We start from the raw sequence: 11,102 nt of genomic DNA on the forward strand, positions 1-11,102 counted from the left end.
AGTTTGAAAGATTATTGAGCCAATTATTTGCTTCTTCCTCGAGAGTAAGCAAGTTTCCACCAGAAAAGAAGATATTAGTGTCATCAGCATACATGATTATGTCAGGTGTTAGAGGCACGTTTGTGATGTCATTAATGTATAATAAAAAAAAAAGTGGCCCTAGGATGGACCCCTGCGGAACACCGTATTTGATTTCACCCATTGCCGATTTGGAATGACAAATGTTTGTGTACTGTAGTCGGTTGGTTAAATAATTTTTAATTAGGTTAAAAGCAGTTCCCCTAATGCCGTACTCACTTAACTTTTGTAACAAGATATCGTGTTTAATGGAATCGAATGCCTTTTTAAAGTCAAGAGATAATCCTATTGTGTACAGCTTGTCCTCAAAGTTACTTATTATTTTTTTCTTTGATCTTTAGCAGCGCCATTTCAGTACATTGGTGTTTTCGGAAACCGTATTGCTTTTCTGTTATAATATTATTTTGAGTACAGAAATTTAAAATTCGTTCGTTAATGACCTGCTCTACTATTTTGGAAAAGATTGGGAGAACTGAAATCGGTCTGTAGTGGTTCACGTCATTCCTGTCTCCCCCTTTAAAAACTACCGATACCCGTGCAATCTTTAATTCATCGGGGAATGCGGCAGTGCACAAAATTAAATTGCATATGTGTGACATCACTTTACAAATATGCAGCGCCACAGCTTTTATTGGTTCTGCCTTTATGTCATCCACACCACATGCTGTGGAATTCTTTAACTTTAGAAATAAGCATCTTATTTCAGCCTCATCTGTTGGTGCAAGAAATAGCGATCTGCTCATACTACATGGAATATAAGACCTGTAACTTGGGCTATCAGCATCAAACGCATCAGACGCGCCACATTGTAAGAAATGCTGATTAAACTTATCAGCCAGCGCAGTCCCTGTGAGAGATACGCCTTTATCCATAACTTCAAAAACAGGATTACGGTCACTGTTCGGAAGCAGATCATTCAATGTTTTCCAAACTTTTTTTGAATCATTAAGAATATGAGTGAACTTATTCTCATAGTACCTCTCTCTTGCCAGTTTTATATCACGGCCCAATTTATTCCTGATTTTTTTGTAGTTCATTAAGTACTCTGGTTGCCTTGTCTTTATAAAAGTAGCGAATAGTCTATCACGTTCCTTTATGCGTTTTAGAAGGGCGGTGTCAACCCACGGTTTCCTGCATTTCTTGCTTCTTGTAGCTTCTCTTAGAGGGAAAGCTTTGTGATAATGGTCTTTGATTACGCCAAGAAAGCGAGTGAATGCCTTGACAGGATCCGTCAATGCGTATATTTCGGACCATTCCACTTTGCTGACTGACACTTCAAAATCAGCAATCGTGTTCTTGGTTATCAATCTGTACTGTGAGCGTGTGTCATTTGTGCGCTGTCGGTACACTTTCCTCTCACGTGTAAAAAACAGGAAAATAGGCATGTGATCGCTTACATCAGAGATGAGGACACCCGACACTAATCCAATTAATCGCGTTGTAAAACACAAGTCAAGTAGGCTTTCGGAATTGTTCGTCACCCTGGTTGGTACATTAATAACATTTTCGTAGCCAAACGAAAAAAAAACATCCAGAAACGCTTGTTTGGATCGGTCCATTGAAAGCAGGTTAAGTATAAAATCACCCGTTACAATGAGGGGAATGCCAAGCTGTGTACAAAAATCCAGCATACGTTCAATGAAATCTAATAACATGGATACAACACCGGATGGAGGCCTGTAAATAACCACAAATATAGTATTCGCACACTTGATCATGAGGGATTCATAGTGCTCGTGTATTACAGAAAACTCAGAAATTACATCAAAGCATAGATCGTGTTTTACATAAATAGCGACACCACCCCCTTTCTTATGTTTTCGGGACAGCGAAGAACACTTATAGCCTGAGAAGTGTACAGCGTCGTATTCGTCGCGGAACCAAGTCTCAGAGAACGCTAAAATATCGAATTCATGCTGTATTTCATGTAGAAGCATGCAGACAGATTCGTGTTTGCTTTTCAAACTTTGTGCGTTCAGATGAAACAAATACATCTGATTTCTATTACGTAACTCTCTGCTCTGTCTGAAGGAAAGCTTGTCGTAGTACTTGCTTTCCTGAAAAGGGATTGCCATCTTGAAGAATGCACATAAAAAGCCATACTTCTAGATTATCTTATTCTGTCAAGGTCATCCATTGTGGTAACCCTAATGACTCGATCACGAGGACCACGACGCACGAAGAATTTTCCATTCTTGTGCCAGGCGAACTTGTACTCTTTTTTCAGCCGCCCGCGTCTTCATATGCCAGAAAAGCTTTTTGTTCTGTGCTGTGAGATTTTCATTCAGGTAAATTTTTGATTTTGATTTCCTCAGTTGCGTTTTTTTCCCGAGCCAAGCATCTCTGGTCGCGCGAGATGTGAAGCGAACCAGGATAGGTGGGACTTTTTCTGATTTTTCTGTACCGATTGTTTCATTTTCATCGTCAATTGAGTCAGCCCTGACTTTCAACGGAATGCGGTGGACGGCTTCAATGTCCTGTTTCGAAAGTTTTGGAAGCTCGAGATCATCCGCTAAGCAGTTCAACTTTTCTAGCAAGTTTTCATTGACATGATGCGGCAGACCATGCACTTCCAAATTCAGGCGTCTGCCGTACTGATCGATGTCATTCAAGTCTTTCCTAAGTTTGTCGATTTCTTGTTCTTTTACCGTGATCTCAAGTTTTTCCACACGCTTTCGAAGGCCTGCAATGTCTGAACTTTGCTGCTTCATCTCAAGGATGACCTCATCATATTTTGTAGCCATTTCCTGCATTGCCTGTTCAACGCTTGTCACCGTTTCTTTTATTTCTTCCAGAGCGTCTATTTTGATTTTCATTTCAAGCAGCACAGCAAGCTTGCGGTTTATTTCTAATATTTCGTTTTTTAGGTTCAATTCTGGTCCTTCGTCGTCATTTGCTGTGTTCGGACTGCTTCTGGTCCTGCCTGTTTTGCATGTAACGCACTTCCAAGATTTCAAGGCGGTTTCGGATTTTTTTCGGTACGTGCTTAATGTTACTCCCGAGCAAGTGCCCGCATGATAACTAAAATCACATTCACAGCATGATAAGTATGGCTCATCGTCGTGAAGCGGTTTGTGGCAAACAAGACAGTCCGACATGATTTAGTTGTCACGTCGAAAAACACGATCACTCGGCAGCAGTGGTAGCACTAAACCGTACGAGTACAAGTTGAAAAACAACCAACCTGTGCAGAAAGATGATGCTTGCTCAGAATCAGAGCAGCAAGACCGAGTGAAGCCACTGCTGCCGAGCGTGTGCGGGTGCCTGCAGGATGTCAGCGTCCTTTTGTAGAAGCTTGCGTTGACGTAAGCAGCTGGTTCTTTCTTGGAGCCAATGGCAGTCTTCTAGGTCACGGGATGCGCCGGGCTCTTGCCTGGTATGTGACGCGTCAGTTCCTGTGCAGAAAGATGATGCTTGCTCAGAATCAGAGCAGCAAGACCGAGTGAAGCCACTGCTGCCGAGCGTGTGCGGCAGCAGTGGCTTGGATTCACAAAAATAGTGAATGTCAAGCATAATCAGAAATTCTCATGGATCTTCCGCCGTCAAACCAGAAAAAGTGCTTGCAGTACCCATTTCGTGTTTTCATTGCTTAGAAAATTTTGTCGTCTCGTTTCTCATGAGTAGCGATACTTTGTTTAGCAGACGGAGAGCAGGAACGAGAGTCACATTGGGTTGTGGCGAAATATTTGGCAGCATTCGAATCTTGAAAAATACCGAATAGTTGCCTTTACTATGCGAACACGAAAACTTAATCTGTAGTATTCGATGCGTATTCGAAACTTCGGAATATTTTCGCCACCTCTAACATTTTTGTGTGGCCCGCTTGCGCCCACAAGGTTTCTTACCTTGTTTCGAACACTTACCTGTGTTCCCAACCCTTACCTACGTTTAAAAAGCCTGAAGGCGAGCAACGCGAATATAAAACTTCATAGAAAGGTACGGAAGCTGAACACAAGCACATTACTAGTTTCGGGGGTCTTTTCAGTGCTGTGTTCGTCTTCCTTACCTTTGTATCAAGCCGTATTTCCGCGCTGCTCGGCTCAATAATGGAAAACCAACAAGCCCAGCAAACCACTTTTCTTAAAGTAAAAAACCTACTCGCAATTCTTGGAACACTAAATAATATTTACCGGCAAGACAGAAACGCAGAATAGTTGCCACAGTTGGGTACCTTGTGCTCGTTATATTCGTTTTTTGCAACTGATTTGTTTGCCGCTGATATAGTGAGGCATATTCGTATGTGCTCGAACCATTGAAAGGCCGTTAAAGGAAAGCGCTGAAACACGTTTAAATGATGTAATATTTCGTCCAACCCCCTCTGCTATTCTTTTCTTTTTTTTGGCGCCGTTATGTTCTTTTTGCGCAAGATTAAGGAAGGTAATAGACGGTCGTTTTCAACCTTGTGCCTCAAGCCAGAACAGATGACGTCAGATAGACGTTACATCTTTGTGATATTGCTACGGCGCAACCAAGAGTGGCGCCAGTCAGAGGAAGACGATTTGATGTGTAGAGGCGGAATCTGTCTCAACAGCCATGTTGTTTATGCACCGTAGTCTCTCTTGTAAACACTGTAAATACATCTTTATATGTCACTTCTGCAGCGTAACAATAGCTTTGCTTTTTCCGGTGAACTTTTTCCGGTGAAGCACTTTCCGGTGAACAGTTGAGATAAGCAAGAATCGTTTAGAGTATTTGTAGAAGAAGACAGTAACGAGATTGATAGAACCGTATCAGGTACAGGCTAGGGTAATTGTAAAAGGTAGATTTACAGCTTTTAAGGAAGATGCGAAAGATTAAGATGATGTCGGCAAAAGGCTCGATTGATAAACATGTATAGATTACTTGATTAGCTCAAGCAGGCTAGGTGATTATTTGTCACCACTCTGTTTTTAAGCGGGTGTCAATTATAGATCATCATCATCGAAGCACGATAAAGAAGCCCGGCTGCCGTACACGCCTCATAGATAACGCGTTTCAGCTATTCACATGCTTGGGTAGTCATCATAAATAAGTTCTGTCCCACATTTATTTTCTCACATACCCTGGCGTTATCATACTTTGAGCATTGATTTTCTTTTATTAAGGTGCAGCGGGCTAACGTGACTCCCGGGTATAACGCAAACGCAAGACAGAGGACACAGCTGCAACAACGATAAATTTAACAAACTTTTTGTCAGAAATAGCAATTCATGGTTTACCTGCGACTACGCTATCTTCTCGAGATCACCAGTGTAGCTGCAATAATTACGCATGTGTGATTATCATTGCGTTTTCCTTTGACAGAGGTAGGCTCGAACTAGTAATTGATCCTTGTACCCGTGGAGTAACGGTGGTTCTTGTCCATAGTGCTTGCACCTAAGCACATAAAAAGTCACCAACTAGCACAATCCGTCACGTTTCTAAGTTGATATTTCCAATTTCATCTAAATAAATCAAATGAAAGCGACTACAACTACTCCAGTGTTCTTATACGTTTGCGATAGGCACACTTTTGTGAAATTGCAACTTTACTTGACGTGAAGAAACTTGCCGGATCGCCTGCAGGACAAACACCCATCTACTCACAACTGTGTCAATTAGAAATATGTGGCCTAGAAGAAACGTTCAAGCACTTCCTGCGCTCCTGCCCGTCTTACGAAGAAGACAGGTCTGCTCTTGGACAGCTTAGGAGTAATTAGGCGAAGGCCTCTCACACACGAGAAAATACTAGGGCTTCGGGCGTTTGCGATGTGCCAAGCCACAAAAGCTCGGCTGCGTATGTTGAGATGCAACAGCCCGTGGAACACTTGTGGGAAAACTTGTGAAGAGCTGAACTATGCACGCTTCGTTGCTTGTGTATACGAGCACACTTTCAACTTCTCCCCTCGTTCCCAACTTTTGGTCCCCCATTCCCCCCTTCAACAGTGTAGAGTAGTCAACTGGGCCCTGTTAGCTTAACCTTCCTAGCTGCCTTTCCTTTAACGCTTCTCTCTGTCTCTGTCTCTCTCTGTCTCGTTCTATTGCACCTTGGGCCACGCAGTCATCTCAAGGAACAGCCGAGAAGACGGTGTGGAGGATGATTCGCCGCCACCGGACCGACCTCTACGGCCTCCTGCGCTTCTCGGACGAGATGATGACCGAGATTGTCCAGGAGAAAGCGGTCATGATACACGCCGACACAATATCTCTAACTGAGGCACGTGCATAACAGTTTCTCTTACCGCGACGTGAAGCAATGACAATTTCCTCTCTTAGCGAACGCTAAGACAATTCGAACAGGCACCTCTAGGCGTTGCGCATGCGTGGTCTGCATGGAAAAAAAGAAAGAAGCCGGTTTTCAACATCTTGATTTCTCTGCACTCGGTGCGCGAAATAAGCTGGCATTATTCAAAGAACGCGGTGATAAATCTCGCGACATTCTGCCTAGTATTCACCAAGCGACCGATCTAATCAGGATATTATAAATGGAAAATTACGATAATTAGTGCCCTCTCGCCAGATAATGAAACTGCAATAACGACTTCAAATTAAGATAGCAGGCTTGCGCGACCTTGCAGAATCACAACCCAAATTTCAACGAAGCAATTCGTTTCGAGAACTTGCAATAATAATTTAAGTTGTTTGTATTTATATCGCATGCTTCAAAACGTTACCTGCATATGAATATATCTCAAACGTTGTCCGCACGTAACGCTTTCAAGCATTTGTTGAAAAATGTTCACAAAGGCAGTAATTTATTCGCGCACAGTTCGTTTCGTCCGAACATTAACCATTACGTACCTCAGCCTCTTTTGCGAAATTTCATCTCCGTTCTGTTCTGAATATTGCTAGAACAGCTGGATAAATTAGGCGCTGTGCGTTAAAGACACTTGTAATGTTCCTGATCGCTTGCACAGGTAATTTGCAGCTAAAACCTTAATTAGTTTTCGCACTTCGAAAATTGTCAACGCACTTGTCATGTTATAAACTATAAACAAAGTACTTTCCTTACGTAACAGAATACACCAAGAAATTACTGCAAACCTAGCATAACGCATAAAAGAATAGGAAAAAAAGGAGAGTTCCGTAATTACAAACAATATTCCTAATCAGGAAAGGGAGGTAAATTTTCCACACACACACACACCTGGCTGAAAAACCTGGCTGGTCTTCTGGTCCAGAAGCAGCTCCAGGCAGCTTGACTGGGACCTTGAAGACACACACACATAATAATAATATAATATATAATATATATATATTTTTATTTTTTTCACATTTAAAGCACACAACGATCATTGCACAACTATAAAGTGGACAAAATGAAAATGATAGGCTGTACTTACGATGGATGTGCGTGCTCATTGTACCCTCAACAAAAGTAAAATATAAAACACATCATGTATTTACCATAGCACAGATTTAATTGATCATTGTAATGTATTCGCTGTAAAAGCAGAGGCTATCGAGTACATGAAAGCAAATAGGTTGACTTTACATTGAACACAATGTCACAAGTAAGGGGACATAAGTAAGAAGACAAATCGATCAAGAAACGAAAAGTCAAAGAAAGAAGAAACAAGGCAAAAACAGTATGCAAATAGAGCATAAATGCTCCTTCCAGTAATAAAAACGTGATAGCCACTGTTCACAGCTTAGATCGTGTCGGCACAAGTGCTGGTGTGCAGCAGTAGCAACTTTAGAAAGTTCAATTAAAACGGACGGTAACCTGATGTACAACGCATGCAGTTTTTAGTTAGCCCTTAAACTAGACACCAAGCGCGAGGCAGTAAGTCGCGGAAAGCCATCGATGGTGCTTGTTTCAGGCATGTCGTCGTCGCTCGGAATTCTTTGTGACCGGCTGAAGAGTAAAAGGATTGCAGAATGGGAAATTTGTACATAAAGTCCTGAACTCTTATTGTATTGTAGTCCTGAAAGACCGCTTTAGTCGAAGTGAAGTGAGGTGAGGAATGTTCGCAACATGCCGAAACGTCTTCTTTTGCAAAACCAAATTTCAATTAGGTTCTGCTGAGCTGTAGTAGTCTAGACTAGGTCTGCAGTAATAAAGATGCGATCCGATTAGTGCTTAATACCCTTGAAGATTGACCTTGGAGGAGAGTAAGCGCTGACGTTGTGATAGCGCTCCAGAAGCAGATGAAATATCTTTATACCTCTCTTTTCCGTGTGAATGCCAACTCAGGTAAGCGGAAAATGTAACTCCGAGTATCTTGTGTACATATAGTGTACTATTGATGCGAGTTTCTTATACAACAGGGTATAGCAGTTTAGCCGCTTTTCTTTTGGCACGGAGTATAATAACTTTTGTTTTTAAGGATTATTACTTATTTTGTTGAAGCTGGACCAGGTGGACAGCTTTGACAGTGCTTCATTACATGCGATTGCCAGATTGTTGACATCGGGCCCACAAAAAGAATATGGTGCTGTCGTCGGCATATATGATAAATTTAGTGCTTTTGTTAACAATTAAGTAATCATTGGCGTATACAATGAACAGAAGGGTATCGAACATGCCACCTTTGGGTACACGGCTTGAAACAGGAAGAAATGACGACTATATATAAGAACCTTGCAAATGTATATACTACTGGCGGTTGTGTAAGAGGGACTATAGAGTCAATCGAAAGGCTTCCATTAAATACCTAACACGAACGTTTTGTTTGCATGAATATCGTGACTAAGAGTGTGGAACGCCTTATAAAAATATCAATAGCAGGCTTACTATGAAAAAAAAAAAAAACTATTACTATAGTGTGTATTATGTTTTCTTCCAATGTTAGTAAACCTGTTTTTGTTGATCTTCCCTTTCGAAAGCCGAGTTGCGCGTATAATATGTTTGCCAGGAAAGAAACACGTTATACGAATACAAATTTATTCTTCTAAGCTTTCCGAAAAAGATAAACAGGGAGCGCCGAAACTGGCCTGTAGATTTCCATGGTTTGCTTGTCAGCTCCCTTTATGTATATAGAAACCCTCGCTTTTAGTGATATATGCATTGACCTATTTAACTGTCATCATTTGCACGTTGTTTACATCGAAGGCCTAGCGATTGTCAGTGCTCGGAAAGTTCTGAATTATTCTGCTTCAGCTACTGGTGCTAAAAACAAACTGTCGCTAATGCTATGATTCAATAATTTTGCATGTATAACGTCACAACGTTTTGTCTTACAATCAAGAACGCTAATGTTCACAAGGTATACATTGAAATCTTTTGGTCATATTTGTGCCAGTAACATGGTGACTGCTAACCGCAACACCTTCCGGAGTGAAATGTTTCTTGTCGTGACCCCAAATAGTGTTTATCTCTTTAATTGCAGCGTCACGGCATTTATTATTGATATCTGAGGAAAGTGAATGATAATAGATGATTTGCGTCCCGCTGAGCTCACTGTTCGTTTTGTTTCACAGTGCCTTAAGTTCGTTCAGCTCGCACCACGAGTGCAGAAATACATGATACAACTTATTCCTTTTTTATTATTACGTTTATTCGTCTTTTATTAGTTTTTATCATTGCCAGGTGAGCACGCGTATCCCACGACTTCCTTATCTTTTTACACTGCTTGAACGTTTTAAACGGTAAATGGTTAGTGCAAAAGCTGGAGAAAGGCTTCAAGAAATGAGCAATCAGCTTCATTCACGTCCGTTATTCGTGTGACACGTGAGCAATCACATATGCTTGCTTTCCACATTTGCTCAAAACAAGCTCGCTGAGTCGTCTACCGCTTCTCAGGAAGACATTAAAAAGGCTCATCACGTTTATGAGCTCTTCTGGCAGCGTTAACGGCTTCGCCGTCACAGTGTGAAACATTTGGCTTAAGTAACTTTGTTAATTGAAAATTAACGCATCTCGGGGGTTTACGTCAGCACCAGACCTACACCTTCGTTTCAGACGTTGTCACTTAAATACGCGATTCTGTAATAATGCGGAGCAATTCATTTACTTATTATTCTCTGCGTATTTTAGTGTAGCGCAAAAGCTGTTATATTAAACCACTGGAAATCATACTGTAGTTATTGGTCGAAGTGTGCAATATCAGGTAGGTGCTTTAACAATTAATTGTAGAGACGCATTTTGGCATTGGTCAAGCCGTAAATGCGCCGAAAAAAAATGTGCCATGTGCTGCCGCTTTTGATGGCATAAATTGATGCCACGCGATGCCTTAAGAACACCTTGTGCTCGATCTCGCAGGCAGGCAAGTTTTGCGAGGGCGGTCCCACGGGAGAGTTCTACCTCGGAACGGAGAACCTGTACACCTTGATGTTCGGGGCCTACATGAACCGAGGATTGAATCACATCCTTCGGCAGCGGATTAAGAGAATGTAATATCTCTGCACAGTTTCTCGACATCCTTGTAGTGTTATATCGCCGCGCGATCGAGTAACGTTGCAAGTACTATGAGCACTTTCATACTCTTTCTCTCCAGGTTATTCTTGAACCGTGCGTATTAATGTGAAACATCTTTATCCGAGTAAAGCCGGTGTTTATCATCTGGCCTCTTTCGCGAAGCAATCAGCAAACACTATCCAGCAAGAAGAAAGAAAGCGCTGTTTGGATAGTAATCGTAAATAACTTATGCCCGAATTAAATTAAAGGTTTCGCGCACCAAACGAAAGTGCTCAAGATTGTCTAATTGACCAAGACATCACCGTGCCTTTTGAGAGGTTGCTTTTCATGAAATGCCGGGCACCCCTAATCGAGTCGAGGTTGCTCTTATTCCGCTCCAGTGTGGTTTCGCTCTGCTCCTGTTGCTCCCTGAATACTCTGCGCATACTATGACTGTGCAAGCGAATAACGAATCTGTGTACCTACACCTGTTTGTGTTACACAACGTTTTAACGTTGATTAAAATTTTCTTTTGTTAACTTTTTTCTGTTGAATGATCGTCAGTAGCCCGTGATCGTCAATAACCGAGTGCGCGACGGGCAGGAATATTTTTCTACCAGTGCTACTACCACCTGTGTTCAGCCAGCGAGGCCTACCTGAACCGTGAACACCAAACAGCGATACCCTCCCGTATTTTCCGGCCTCCGCGGTGACGACGTGGAAGATT

The 11,102-nt window shown here is 41.9% G+C and overlaps 1 protein-coding gene across 3 annotated transcripts in view; it reads left to right on the plus strand.

The window, feature by feature from the left end:
* LOC129382470 (glutamate receptor ionotropic, kainate 5-like) overlaps window positions 1–10,712 on the plus strand; it is a 46,302-nt gene extending 35,590 nt beyond the window's left edge. For all 3 annotated transcript variants that reach the window (XM_072288820.1, XM_072288819.1, XM_072288818.1), the window contains exons 7-8: window positions 6,098–6,257; window positions 10,245–10,712. In XM_072288820.1, coding sequence (XP_072144921.1) covers window positions 6,098–6,257; window positions 10,245–10,375 — 291 coding nt within the window. In that variant the 3' untranslated portion in view covers window positions 10,376–10,712. The remainder of the gene's footprint in view (window positions 1–6,097; window positions 6,258–10,244) is intronic.
* The last annotated feature ends 390 nt before the right edge of the window (window positions 10,713–11,102 follow it).

The sequence above is a fragment of the Dermacentor andersoni genome, chromosome 6 (genome assembly GCF_023375885.2).
Source record: "Dermacentor andersoni chromosome 6, qqDerAnde1_hic_scaffold, whole genome shotgun sequence".
Classification (NCBI taxonomy): Eukaryota; Metazoa; Arthropoda; class Arachnida; order Ixodida; family Ixodidae; genus Dermacentor; species Dermacentor andersoni.